The sequence below is a fragment of the Nycticebus coucang genome, chromosome 10 (genome assembly GCF_027406575.1).
Source record: "Nycticebus coucang isolate mNycCou1 chromosome 10, mNycCou1.pri, whole genome shotgun sequence".
Classification (NCBI taxonomy): domain Eukaryota; kingdom Metazoa; phylum Chordata; class Mammalia; order Primates; family Lorisidae; genus Nycticebus; species Nycticebus coucang.
The window spans coordinates 61,673,957-61,689,318 of NC_069789.1; the positions used below are offsets into that span (position 1 = coordinate 61,673,957).

Genomic DNA, 15,362 nt, shown 5'->3' on the forward strand with positions numbered 1-15,362 from the left:
CACCTTATTTTCCAAATCTTAAAAAATTGTTTCTAAAACAATTACTAATACAGTACTTTTGAATTTCGAAAAACTTTAACTGAAAGTAAACCAGAGACTTTAAACTTGATTAAAAAAGTCAGTAACATGAAAAATTCACAGTAGCAGTAATCAAGGACAGATACAATGAGACATTTTTTGCCTATCAAAATGGCAGAAAAGAAAAACATGTAAATTCACTGTTGACAAGGATGTATTGAAATGAAAATACTCATGTGACCCAAGGGCAAGGACTGTCTGTCATATTTACCATGATGTGAATCCCCAGCACCTATTCCGTGTCTGGTATATGGTAATAAGCACTGGTGACATGGTAAGCAAATACCTGATAAGTGACTGAAAATGTTATTTTTAAAAATTTCCAGTCATTAGTTTGCTTTCTTTCTGTTTTTTTTTTTTTTGTTTGTTTGTTTGTTTTGTTTTTTGTGAGACAGTCTCAAGGCTGTCACCCTGGATAGAGTGCCATGGCATCATCCTAGCTCAAAGCAACCTCCAACTCTCGGACTCAAGCAATCCAAGGGCAAGACCTGCGTCTCTACAAAAAGTAGAAAAACTAGCGTGGTGGGATGTGCCTATAGTACCAGCTACTAGGGAAGCTGAAGCACTTGAGCACAAATGTCTGAGTTTGCAGTGAGCTTATATTATGCCATGGCTCTCTAGCCTGGGTGACAGAGCAAGACCATTTCTCAAAAACAAAAAATAAAACACAGAACAGAACAAAAAACAAACGGGATAAAATGTTAACAATTGGTAAATCTGAGTAACAGATATTTGAGAGTTCTTTATGCTATTCTTGTATGTTTGAAATTAAGCTGAAAAAGTTAGAAAACTTCAAAATGCCCCAGGTCAATTTTTTCTCCCAAACTTTATGATCTTCCAGTGTTCCTTACATCAATGAACTACACCCTATCCAGGTGCGTAAGCCAGAAACATAGGGGCCATCATTAATGGCTCCTTCTCCCCTTCAACTCCAAAATAAAATCCATTAAGGAATACAACCCAAACCCATCTTTCTCACAATCTCAACTCATCTCCCTCCTCCAGGCCTTCTCTATTGTAACCAGAATTTGCTTATTTTTCCATAAGTAAATTTGATTACGCCACACATACCACAACCATCACTGCCACCGTTCCCAAGGGTTTCAATGACTGCCCACTTTTTTTCTTGGGACAGAGTCTCACTATGTTGCCCTCAGTAGAGTGCCGTAGCGTCACAGCTCACAGCAACCTCTAACTCTTGGGCTTAAGCGATTCTCTTGCCTCAGCCTCCCGAGTAGCTAAGACTACAGGTGCCCGCCAGAACGCCCAGCGATTTTTTGGTTGAAGTTGTCATTGTCGTTTGGCAGCCCCAGGCCAGGCTCGAACCTGCCAGCCTCGGTGTATGTGGCCAGCATACACTGGCCATACATGGATGCCACCTAACTGCCCACTTTTTAAGTATTAAAATCCTTCCCCTGGCCTACAAGAAAGGAAGGAATGCTCCTATCCCTGCCAGCCACATCCAGTTCCTGGTCACTCAGTTTGGAATGCTCTTTCCTTCTATTCTTTACCCTCTTTCAGACTCTCAGGGACCCACGATCCATTCAATTTGGCCTAATTTTCCCCCAACAAAGAAAGAATATAGTATTTATCATGCTTCTCTGTACTTCAATGCAATAAAATTTTTCTTTTCAGACTGACTATTCAATTCAATTATAAAAGATGAACGTTTGTAGTTTGTAAAGCATAGGTGAAATATTTTAAGACATTTTAAGTATAAAGTAGCTAGTAAAAAAATATGTTAGACAAAGAATTGATAGCATGTCTTCAGTAAAGGTAAGCGGTTAGTATCACTATTAAACACAGGAAGGGATGGAAAAAACAAGACACCTAATATTTATGAGGCACCTAGGTACTAAATATTCATGCTATACCAAATATGCATAATTAAACAAACAGGAGTAAATGAATACATGAACACTTAATATTCATGAGTCCTTAATTCATCTAGCCTATGGGCATTCATCAGGCTCTGGCAAGCTACAGCTGTGGCAGGCATGCTTATCCCCTGTGTCTGTCGGATAGGCAAGTATGAAGCCCTGGCCGGTGTGTCTGGGTGGGTCTCTTTGTTCAAACCTCAACTCTGGTCCTGTTTACCACACTGTCAGCAGCAGGGAAGGCTAATGTGGCAGAGAGAGGACAGGAGAACACTATACAGCAGCCTCCAGGGAGTGTGGTCCTTCCTCCCTATGTGCACCCTAACCTACGTGTTTTAACTTACCCTGTCTCTTTCCTCTTGCTTCTCAAAGTAAAATGATCCAACAAATCACATGATTTGATCAATTTAAATTGTTCGTAAATGAGCCTGCTATTCTGTAACCTCTGGGGCAGTCTGCCTGTTAAATACTTGGAGGCCACCAATGCATCAAGGTAATTTCCCACATAGCCCCACAGGGTAACCAAATAATAAAAGTAAGTATCTTTTTAATGTAGTTTTCTAGGCCACACCTATAATCCCAGCACTTTGGAAGGCCTAGGCAGAAGGCTCGCTTAAGGCAAGGAGTTTGAGACCAGCCAGGGCAACACAAGACTCCATCTCTACAAAACAGGAAAAAAAAATGTAGCCAAGTATGGTGGCCTGCACTTCTAGTTCCAGCTACACAGAAGGCTGAAGTGTTAGGACTGCGTGAGCCCAGGAAGTCAAGGTTACAATGAACTATGATTAAGCTACTGTAGTCAAGCCTGGGCAACAAAGTAAGATACTGTCTGTAAAAACATAAAATAAATAAAAAATAAAAATACAGAAATAATCAGAAATGTTAATAGTGATGATATGAAGTGATGCGATGATGACAGTACTATGATGCAGTATCATGTTTACGTTTAAAAGGGATTCCTTAACTTTTAGAGATAAATACTGACATATTTATAGATATGAATATTGAGTCCTTAATATTGAGTCCACAGCTGTAGCTTGCCAGAGCCTGATGAATGCCCATAGGCTAGATGAATTAAGGACTAAAATGTATATAGATAAAAACTCACATATTGTAGATATAGATATCATTAATGATATGATGTCTGAGATTTGCTTCATTCAGTTGGCAAAAGGGGAAGTGTTAACAGTTGAATCAAGATTGGCCAGAAGTTGATGACTATGGAGGCTGGATGATGAGTAAATTATTGCTATTGTATATATGTAAGGTTTTCTATAATCAGATGGTTTTGTTTATTTAAAAAGAAAGAAAAAAGCAAGAGAAGAGGGCAGAACTTTTATTCAATGACTAGACAAGAGCTCTCTCTGAATGGTATGAGAAGTAAGACTTGAGACCTGGAACTATTACAGCCATTTTCTACCATGTGAAAAGACAAGTCAAGAATGAATTCCATGGCTCGGCACCTGTGGCTCAAGCGGCTAAGGTGCCAGCCACATACACCTGAGCTGGCGGATTCAATGACAGCTGCAACCAAAAAAAAAAAAAAAAAATAGCTGGGCGCCTGTGGTCCCAGCTACTTGGGAGGTGGAGGCAGAAGAATCGCTTGAGCCCAGGAGTTGGAGGTTGCTGTGAGCTGTGATGCCACAGCACTGTACCCAGGGCAAGAGCTTGAGGCTCTGTCTCAAAAAAAAAAAAAAAAAAAAAATGAAATCCACACACAAAGACACAACTAAAGAAATTACACAGACAAGGAAGATAGTGCACTGATCAAATCAGATCCAAAGCTCATCTTACTTCAGGACTTTTTCAGAAATTTTCCTTCCTGTTAGCCAATTTGAGTTGGATTTTCTGTCACTACAAGTGAAGACAGCATAGCTGATATAATCTCCCATTCACTTTCAAACTAATCTTATTTCTGTCTCTACATTACACTCAAAATGTTCTCAGTGAAACGATCAATAAATAACGACCCTATTGCTAAATACTGTAGATGTTTTTGAGACTTTTTACTTACTTTCTCAGCTCCATCTCATCCTCAATGTCCTTTTCCCTAGCTTCTGAGATTCCACACTCCTCTTGTTTTCTTCTCTTTCTTTTATTTTATTTTATTTTTGGAAACAGAGCCTCATTTTGTTGCCCTGAGTAGAGTGTCGTGCATCATAGCTCACAACAACTCAAACTGGGCTCAAGAGATTCTCTTGCCTCAGCCTCCCAAGTAGCTGGGACTACAGGCGCCCACAACAACGCCTGGCTATTTTAAGAGACCAGCTCTTGCTCAGTCTGGTATCCAACCCATGAGCCCAGACAATCCACCCGCCTCGGCCTTCTAGAGTGCTAGGATTATATATAGGCGTGAACCGCACACAAGCTCCTTGGTTTTCTTTTCCTCTGTAGCCACCCTATGTGTGGCTCCTTTGCTGGCCCTCCAGTTGTGACTCCTCAGTTCTCTCTCCAGACTTTCCTTCAAAGTGACTGGAAGCCACCCACTTTGACTTTAATTACCATCTATATCTCTTATCCTTGAGGTCTTGTAAGCTCCTCGCATGAATTTCCAAAGGCCTAAAGCATACACCACCATTTTACACGTTCCTCTGCTATTCTTTCCCACCCTCTCTTTTACACACATACACAATCTGGCCCTCTTCTGTTGTTCTCTTTCTCACAAAATACACACAGAATCAATCTTAACACTTTCCAAGATCTCATCTTTCCTTCTACATATCCAATCAATCACCAGGTCTTATTTTTTACATTCATCCACTTGTCTCCATATCCATGGCTATCATCCAAATTCAAGATGCAGCATCCGTCACCAAAACCAGAATAACTTCGCAATTGGTTTATTCCTTCATAACTCTTAGCCCACCTCCAATTCATTTTCTAATGCTCCCAAGAAATCTTTTTCTAAATAGTGGTAAAATATACATAACATAAAATTTACAATTTGAACCATTTTTAGGTGTACTCAAACAGATCTTTTTCTTTTTTGAGACAGAGTCTCATGTCACCCTGGGAAGAGTACCGTGGTGTCACAGCTCACAGCAACATCAAATTCTTGGGCTCAAGCGATTCTCTTGCCTCAGCCTCCCAAGTAGCTGGGACTACAGGCACCCACCACAATGCCCAGCTATTTTTTTGTTGCAGTTGTCATTGCTGTTTAGCTGGCCCAGGCCGAGCTCAAACCTGCCAGCTTCAGTGCATGTGGCTGGCGCCATAACCACTGTGCCATGGGTGAAAAGCCTCAAATAGATCTTTTGAAAAACAAATTTCTGATGTCATCTTGCTTAAAACAGAAATAGAGTGGCTCAAAGTCCAGGTGGGAAGGAGACCTTTCACTACCTCTACTCTTTTACAACTTGAGTTTTTAATCTGTGCCTGTTTACCTATTCAAAAAATATTTTTAAGTGTTAATAAATTTTCAAAAGCCTATAATCAAGACCTGTAGCATCTAGATAAAAAAATGGGATAGCTAAAAAAAGACAATTTCTGCTGTTTCAAAATCTGTTACAATACAAAATTCTACAAAATATAAATGTATAAACAATTTCACAGTCAGCAATCTCTTTATTTTAACAGCATCAAAAAAAAAAAAAAAGATGGAGAACAGAAAGACAGTAATAAAAGATAATCCTGAGAATACTTGGGGAAAGCCACCAGAAAAGACACAACCATCTACATTGGAAATTTTCCTTTGCTAAGGATATATGTCTTCTAAGATATTTCAAATGCCCTTTATTCCAAGAGCCTAAAAAACTTAAACTCTGCATATAATTCCCATTTTCCTAAAAAACTTAAACTCTGCATATAATTCCCATTTTAGATTAGACATAGAAAATGGTATGAAGTGGCTCAGTGAGTAGGACACCGGCCCATATACCAAGGGTGGCAGGTTTGAACCCGGCCCCGGCCAAACTGCAACAAAAAAATAGCCGGGCGTTGCAACAGGCACCTGTAGTCCCGGCTACTAGGGAGGCTGAGGCAAGAGAATCGCCTAAGCCCAGGAGTTGGAGGTTGCTGTGAGCTGTGTGCTGCCACGGCACTCTACGGAGGGCGATAAAGTGAGATTCAGTCTCTTAAAAAAAAAGAAAGAAAGAAAAAAAAGAAAATGGTCTGAAAGAGGGGCTGGGACTAAGGAAACACGGTAGCTTTAAGATAACTTTTAAGATCATACACATAAATCCAGGAACCTCTGGATCTGAAACACAAAGTAGGGAGATGAATACCTATTTCAGTTAATGTTTCCATTTCTTTATCTCAAGAAAACAGAATACAGGTACCTCATGAACATTACTAGTCATAATACTAAAGAGTCCAATCCAACTAAGAGGGTTGGAGAGGGTGTTCAGTCTCCTCTCTATTGCTGTATTCCTAGCCTCTGTTTTATTTTTCCTTGTTTCTAGTGAAAAATATTTTTAATAAAAAGAATTATTTAGGGGAAAAAGAATTCTTTGAAATAATTACAAGAAATACAATTCCATTCCACCATGGGAAACAAATTACCCACAGGCTAAGTTTAAGTCTGATAAATTCTAACACTCTGCAACTATATGTGTATATCACAACTCAATGTGGAATATGAATACTTATTATCATGAATATTTAGCAAATAGGAAAAAATGAAACCGAGTGATTTAGGAAAATATCCCAGAAAAGAAGGGAGTAACTGGTAAAAAAGAGAACTGTATGACACTACTATACAGACCTCTTATCTAAAATGATATTTTGGTGAAGGATCAATGTTTAGGAAAAAAAGGAAAAACTATGCTTATGGTAAAGGTGCTGAATATAATAAAACAATTATTATCTCAGCCAAAGCATCAGGCCTGTCACTACTTATAAATGCACAGTATTTCATTTAAATACCATTCTTTAGAATTTACCAATAGAAGGGTTTATAAATTGGTATACATAAAAAACTAGATCCACAGAGGGAGGAAAGTGACTTTGAAATGACAGATCCACACAAAATGTATTTCATACTTCTGTATTAAATAATCCAATATAAATAGGCTCATTAAAAAAAATCAAACATACTTTTGAATTTTACAAAAAAAAAAATTTAAGGGTGACGTATGAAAGGTTTTCATGCTATCTTTATGTTTTCTTTTCCAGTAATGTACTATAAAATTGTAGAAATACGGAAAGAGTGTAACAGAGGTTAAGACAAATTTTAGTATCATAAAAGCATAGACTCTAATTTTGGTTTCAACACTTACAGGCTGAATGATCAAGGGCAAGTTAGTTAATTCCGCAAAACCTGTTTTCTCATTTATTAAAAAAAAAAGGCAAACTATCTTATTTTCATTTTTAATATTTTGAAATCAAGATGTTTTCTAATTATTTTGTATTCCAATATGGAAAGAAACTTTTTTTTTTTTTTTTGTAGAGACAGAGTCTCACTGTACCGCCCTCGGGTAGAGTGCCGTGGCGTCACACGGCTCACAGCAACCTCTAACTCTTGGGCTTACGTGATTCTCTTGCCTCAGCCTCCCGAGCAGCTGGGACTACAGGCGCCCGCCACAACGCCCGGCTATTTTTTGGTTGCAGTTTGGCCGGGGCTGGGCTCGAACCCGCCACCCTCGGCATATGGGGCCGGCGCCCTACTCACTGAGCCACAGGCACCGCCGGAAAGAAACTTTTTAAATCAATAGTGTGTCGTGTGTCTTCCAATATTTTTATCAGTGACTCTCAACCTAGAGTCCTTTTGCTCCTCAGAAGACAGTGGACAATGTCTACCAACATTTTTGTTTGTCACCAGGTAGGGTGGGAGTAGGGATAGGGAACACTACTGGCATCTAGTAGTTAGAGGCCAAGAATGCTACTAAAATCCTAAGATGCACATGCACAGGACAGCCCACCACCAACAAAGAACTAGCCAGCCAACAGTTCTGCAGTTGGGAAACCCTGTTTTTAAGGTTTAGAAAAAGAAATAAAATAATCTCTACTAATAGGTCACTCTCAGAGTTAAAAGATATAATTTAGATAAAAATGCTCATAAGAATAATTAACATAGAGTACATTTTTAACAAATTAGTAATAGTTTTCTCTTTTTATCCAAGGTGCTTAGTATAATTTATCTACTAAATTAAATACCAAATTCCTTAATCTGGCCCTTCACAAAATTGTCTCAATTTGTCTTTCAAGCTGGATCCCCTACTACTTCATTACATAAATTTCATCCAGTCAATCTAGTCTATGTTGTTTCATTAACGCCATCTGGGTTTCACAACTGCATGCCTATCCACAAACCATCTCCTCCAACTACAATGTCTACTTTCATTCACCTGACTCCCTTCTGAGTCTAGTTTAAATACTACGTCCACCACAAAGGTCTTCCTTCATAGACCACTGAGGCTGAAAATTACCTTCTTCCCCCTTGCCCCCCCATGCCTCCCCTCCAGTCCCCACCTCCAGCCTATTGGACTCCACCCCCACTGGTCTCCCTCTGAACATCATTTTTCAAGTTACATAGCTCTTATCATAGCTTTCCCAAACTCTACAGTACTTATACATCTATCACATCTCCCCCATGAAAGCATAAACTCTTAAACAGAAAGACATAGCTTAGACCCGTAGGATTTGATATTGTTAATCAGACAATCAATGGGATTACTCTCCTTGAAACTTTCTCCTCCCAGGGCTTCGGTGTTGCTACACTATTTATTTATTATTTATTTAGTTATTTTTTGACATGAGTCTCACTCTGTCGTGCTGGGTGGAGTGTCCTGAGTAGACTGTCATGGCCTCATCATAGCTCACAGCAACTTCAAACTCTTGGGCTCAAGAGATCCTCTGACCTGAGCCTCCTGAATAGCTAGGATGACAGGCACCTGCCACAATGCCCAGTTTTTTCTATTTTTAGTAGAGATGGGGTCTTGCTCTTCCTCATGCTGGTCTCGAACTTCTGAGCTCAAGCACTCCACCTGCCTCAGCCTCCTGAAGTGCTAGGATTACAGGCATGAATCACCACACCCTGTCACTACACTTTCTCAATCTCTTTCTAACTCTCTGATAGCTATTACAATCTCCTCTGACTGTGCCTGTCCCCCGTTATAAGTATTCACTATTCTAGATTCTGTCTCTAATTTCTTCTTTCCTTCTACAATTTTATCTACCTCCAATTTCAATTGTGCACTATATACAGAAGATTACCAAACTGTTATTTCTAGCCTCAACTTCTCAATCATATTGCAGACCTACATTTGTAGCTACCTCTTCCACTGACATTCTCAGACAAGGTATTTGGCCAACACATTAAGTTCAAAGGTTCCAAAAAAAAAAGCTGCCTTCCCATTCCAACTTGCAGCTTTATCTCCGTCAATGGCATTAAATTCATCCTCCCAGTCACTATCTCCCAAACTCTCATGTAACCTCATCCTTCCTAAACTCTTAGGTGACCTCATCCTTATATATTGTATACTCCTTTTTCATTTAAACCATTCCCCAGGCCAGGCGCAGTGGCTCACACCTGTAATCTTAGCTAACATTCTAGAAGGCGAGGCTGGCGGATCCAACAGATTGCCTGAGCTCGGGAATTCAAGACCAGCAAGAGAAGAACAAGACCCTGTCTCTAAAAAGCTGGGTATTGTGGAGGGTGCCTATAGTGCCAGCTACTCAGGAGGCTGAGGCAGAGGATCTCTTGAGCCAAAGAGTTTGAGATTGCTGTGAGCTATGAGGCCAGGGCACTCCACCAAGGGTGAGAAAGTGAGTGTCTCTCTCAAAAAAAAATACAAATAGGCCCAGTGTGGTGGCTCCCACTTGTAATCCTAGTACTGTGGGAGGGTGAGCGGGGTGAATCGCCTCAGCTCAAGAATTCGAGACCAGCCTGAGTAACAAAGAGACCTCATCTCTGAAAAATAGCCAGGCCTTATGGCAGGTGTCTATAGTCCCAGCTGCTTAGGAGGCTAAGGCAAGAGGATCACTTGACCCCAAGAATTTGAGATTGCTGTGAGCTATGACGCCACAGCACTCTCCTGCGGGCAACAAAGGGAGACTCTGTCTCATATTAAATAAATTAATAAATTAAATAAACCATCCCCCATATGCCTCAAATTCAGTCATTTAAAACACCAGGGATTAAATTTTGGCAACATTTTTTTAATGATTTGCCTCTCTCTACATCCCTTTCACTTCAACCCATTGAACACAGCATTAAGAGCATAGACTAAAGACAGATTCCCCATGTTCGGTTCTTAGCTCAGTTAGTTAGGTAGCTTTGGATGAGTTTCTAAAGCCCTGGGCCTCACATTCCTTATCAGTAAAATTGGAATGATTAACAGTTTCTACTGCATGCGGGTGTCAAGAGCATTGGAATGTGATAATATACATAAAGTGCTTGACACACAGTAAAAGCTCAGTAAGTGTTACCAGTTTATAGTTATTATCGTTTTCCCCCTACTTTAAGCCCTTATCATCTTTTGCCCAGACTCCTGCAGTAACATCCCAAACTGGCCTCTCCACTAGCAGTCTCTCTTAACCACAAGGTTATCTAATGTTCTTACAATCTTCATACACGCATCAGAGTCAGATCTTATGTAGGATTTTGACAGCAACATCTGCTGGTATGATATAGAAAGAAATTTAACAAGGCATGTTTATAACAGCAAATGATTTTGTATCACTAAACTAAATGGTATAAAAGGGGGAATAATAGTTGATAAGGTTGAAATGATAAACTGACACCAGGAAGTAGGTCTTGAATTCCATGTTGAGAACTCTAAATTTAAGAATTTAGTAAAGAAGAGTGTTACAGGAGGTTCTATACCTACCATTTCCCCAGAGGAAATAGAACATTAAGGGAATAGAACATTTAAAGCCACTCGGTAACACTGCTTAAAAATTAAGTTAAACTGGCGGCCCCTGTGGCTCAAGGAGTAGGGCGCCGGTCCCATATGCCATAGGTGGCGGGTTCAAACCCAGCCCCGGCCAAAAAAAAAAAAAAACACACACAAAAAAAATAAATAAAAAAAAAAAATTAAGTTAAACTCTTCAAATATAGTAGTAGAAAAAGCACAAATAGTTTTTAACGCCTTCTTCTGCAATTAAAGCCGTTAGGGAATCTGTTTCAAATTCATTTACACAAACTTATTGTTCATTTTGATCAAAACTGTATCTAGATTCTATAAAGATTTGGGCTATTTGGAATATTTTTAGGGTCAAGGGGGAAAAAAAGATTCAAAGCTCCTGATGTTAAGACTTCAAATTAAGTAAATATTTCACATCTACTTTCTAGGTATTAACAATGCTGGAGTTTTATTTCTTTTGCATAGTTCAATTATTTCGCTATACCCACAATTTATTTCCAGCTATCATTCTAAATTACTTTTCCAACATAGTGTTTCAAAAGCAACTACTTTTTTAAAATGTCATAAGTTAATAAAGTTTCTGACAGCAAAACCCTAAATCACTACCTGAAGTCCCTATCTGTCATTATAAAAGGAAAGATTTTAGTAAATCATACTTAAAAGTTAGGCTAATTTTTTGAATAACTGAATACAATTAGGTAATACTTTTGAAATATGCTATTAGCCTTTTCTGCATAACAGCATCTGCAGTCAATGAAGAATATTTACATCCAAAAAAAATCTTGGGTGGCACCTATGGCTCAGTGGGTAGGGTGCTGGCCTACCGAGGGTGGCAGGTTCAAACCTGGCCCCCGCCAAACTGCAACAAAAAATAGCTGGTGCCTGTAGTCCCAGCTACTTAGGAGGCTGAGGCAGGAGAATCATCTAAGCCTAGGAGTTGGAGGTTGCTGTGAGCTGTGATGCTACAGCACTCTACTGAGGGTGATAAAGTGAGACTCTGTCTCTTAAAAAAAGAAAAAAATCTTACTTTTTTTCTATTCATTCCATATAGATTTATGTTTTGAAAGGCTGTTGACAGGGCGGCGCCTGTGGCTCAAGGAGTAGGACGCCGGTCCCATATGCCAGAGGTGGCGGGTTCAAACCCAGCCCCGGCCAAAAACCACAAAAAAAAAAAAAAAAAGAAAAGCTGTTGACAACAAATAAACAAAATGTACAAACATATTTTTAATAATGTATTAACTCCTTGTCTCTGAAAGTCTTCTAAACTTGCTTTTCATTCCATTTTGAATGGAATGGAAAAGCAATAGTCTCTTTATCCATTCAAACTGGTGCCAAGGCAAATGTAACTAAGAACTAACTACAATCACGGGAGGCTGAGCAAGAGAATCGCTTAAGCCCAGGAGTTGGAGGTTGCTGTGAGCTGTGTGAGGCCACAGCATTCTACCAAGGGCCATAAAGTGAAACTCCGTCTCTACAAAAAAAAAAAAAAAGAACTAACTACAATCATATAAATCATCTGACAATGACTTAAGATCTGCACAATTCATACAGAAAAAATAATATAGGCCACAACATGTACTATATGCACATTTTTCACACTTGCAGCTAAAAGGATTACTCTGCAGAATGGTATAGAGTAATAACCAAAGTCAGAGTCAGAAAAACCTGAACTGGCATGCAGAATGACACTTGCCAGATGTTTAATCTTGTGTAAATTAATCTCTCTGAGCTGCACCCTCATCTGCAAAACGAGGACAGTACCCATAAAGCTGCTGTAAGAAAAAATGAAGTACTGTAATTTATTTAGAATGTCATAATAGTGATAGTGATGTAGTGTTAGAGTGTGATAGGAAAATTCTTTAACCTCTCTGTGCACTGGCATTTTTTTTAATGGGGAACACACTACCTACGTCACAGAGTTGTGAATCCCTAATGTACAACTTAACGCAAAGCATCCAGCAGAGTGCCTGCCAGATGTCAGAGTCCACTGATACTAGATTCTCTTCACTTCCTTTCTTATTCAAGCGTATTAAATGTCTTCATCAAGTGGTCCAGAATCTAGTAACCTACCTGACAAATATCCAGAAAGTAGGCCATTTTCTGAGTAGAAGCCTCCGTGAAGGCATACCAAAATTTTTACATCTGTACAGTAAGTAATCTCTCAGTTTCAGATGGAGAGAAAATATTTCTCTTATTCCTTCTGCCTTCCATTTTGGACACACTACTTTTCCACATATAAGTTACTATATAATTGTGCCCCTTTCTATTATCCCTAAGTAAATAGCCTTCGTTTACTGTCCAAACAGATATTAGTGTCAATATGCTGCTTAAATTAAAAGCAAAATTCATCTATTATTCTTACTGCTTATATCAGTGATGCCAGAAATCCTTTTTAAAAAGCAGTAATATGAAGCTTAAATTCAGTAGATTAAAAAAAAAAAAAAAAGCAGTAAGGCTTTGTGCTTTTTCCTATGTGTTACACTAGATGTTCAGTTTCAAAGAAATGTTTAAAATATAAATAATTTCAAAAGAATTTATATTTATTCCTAATGCCAGTTCATATCAAAGCCTGAGAACTCAAATAGAATTAAGGCTGTCATAACCATAAAATCACATCGATGTTAAGTTTCCCCCAAAAGCTAATTCAAATAATTCATCTGGTATTTAGCTGAGATGTGCAAGTCCTGAAAATACTCAGCTGTGTAAAGTTGAAGTAGTAAAACTGAATTAAACCATCTACCAACGTATTTTCACAGTCAAAATTGGAAATCAGCCATCATCCACTAAAACCTATATTTAACATCTGGGTAAGTTTGTAAATCTGAAGGAACTTTTCAACAAATACTTTATTTATCTAAAATTCATTAAGTAGGAAATGGAAATTTTGCAAAATTACTCTTAGAAATTATCGTACTAAATTACTTTACAAGAGCATCTTCCAATAAAAAGCCGCTCTAATTTATTTAGCATTCCACAACATGGGCTCCTAAAAGCAAAAGCTAAGAAATTTACAACAGGAGGCCCTTTTCCTGTTATTTTGCAATAACTGGATTTTGGAGGGAGTGTTTAGTTGCTCCTATACCATACAATTTGTGTGAATACCACATGCCCTCAAAAAATTTCTTTATCAGAAAAAATTCCCAAGGTAGGGAGTTTTTTAATCTTAATTTATTAAGTGAAAATATATTTCTGAAAAAAAAATATGCTTCAGTGACCATATGAAATGAAAATACATTATTTTGCCTACAGTCGGCAAACTAAACATTGGGTTTTAAATAACTGATTTAATAAGAACCTGAAATGTGTAAGGAGGACTGAAACATGCTTAAAAAATGACAACAAAATGTAACAGTGCACTCAACTCAGGCCACCTTACACCCTTTGGAGCATGAATAGCAGTCACCATTACAAATGTCAGAAATCAATACAGTACTATGTACATTCAACCTTCTTCCAACAATAAAGAAACGAACTCAAGATTTCTTGGTGGTGTAATCACAATTATGACAGGGGGAAATGTATGCAGCACAATGAGGAAAACACCACAAATTAAAACCACTCTACGTAAAAACGCGACAAAACTGCTCATTTGAAAACAAAACACTTTTGCTACGGAATAAAAGGAATCTGGCCAAAGCCCACCGGACCACTCAAGAGCCCTTCTCTTACGATCAAACCTGCTTTCTTTATTTCTCCTTCCTTTCTCCTGTTCCTAATCTCCCATCATCTCCCTGAACCTGTACGAGAAGACAGGCATGGAAAGGGATTCAAGAATCAGGAACAAGGGATGTGGACATCTTCAGGAGGAAGACGGGAGGGAAGACACCACTAACCTGTCCCAAAGGCTTTGGCCACCAGCCAGGCCAGATTGCAGGCGATTTTGGCCCTGGAGAAGTCATAGTGGTCAAAGGGCTTGACGGCTGGAACAATGAACGTCTTTCTCATCTCCCGGGGGTCTGCAGCATCCCCCATCTTTTACGGCGGCTCCTCGGGATGTCCCGGCTCTAACCTTCACATGGTGTGGCCTCGCCGCTGCGGGGGTCGGCAGGGGAGGAGAAGCGAGCTCAAACCATCGGGGCCGGGGCGAGGCCAGCCGGACGCCGACGGGGGAGAAGAGCTCAGCTATCCGCGCCGCGAGCCCGCCGCCTCCCGCGGAGGCCGCCGCTCCCGGGCATAAGAATGTGGCGGCGCCGTGTCCGTCAGTCCGTCCGCGCGAGCGTCGGTCCAGCGCCGGCGCCCCTCCGAGACACCCGCCCCGCGAGCGCGCGTGTGAGGCCGCCTCCCCTTTGTCTCCGTTTAGTCACACGGGCTTGGGGGAGGGTGGAGGCTGGAAGGGCCCGGAATTTTGAAGGGGGGGTTGGGGGAAGTCTTCAACAATCACGTTGTGGGAAATGTCCCCGCCACCGCGATTCCCGCACGCCCTCGCCTCCCTCTTCCCTTCCCTGGAACCAGGGAGACCCCTCAGGCCCCGGGTGGGCGGAGGGACAAGCAGGACGAGAGGGCGCGTGGGGCGGGGGTGGCCCACTCAGCGCAGCCGGCCGGGGGCCGCGGAAGACGAAACCGAGGAAAACGTCAAAATCACTGCAGCTCCCAGGCCGCCGGC

General features: G+C 40.2%; 1 protein-coding gene across 4 annotated transcripts in view; it reads right to left on the reverse strand.

Moving 5' to 3' along the window:
- Positions 1–14,731, reverse strand: part of CAMSAP2 (calmodulin regulated spectrin associated protein family member 2) — a 129,779-nt gene extending 115,048 nt beyond the window's left edge. For all 4 annotated transcript variants that reach the window (XM_053605620.1, XM_053605619.1, XM_053605618.1 and 1 more), the window contains exon 1: positions 14,593–14,731. In XM_053605620.1, coding sequence (XP_053461595.1) covers positions 14,593–14,731 — 139 coding nt within the window. The remainder of the gene's footprint in view (positions 1–14,592) is intronic.
- Between the last annotated feature and the right edge of the window lie 631 nt (positions 14,732–15,362).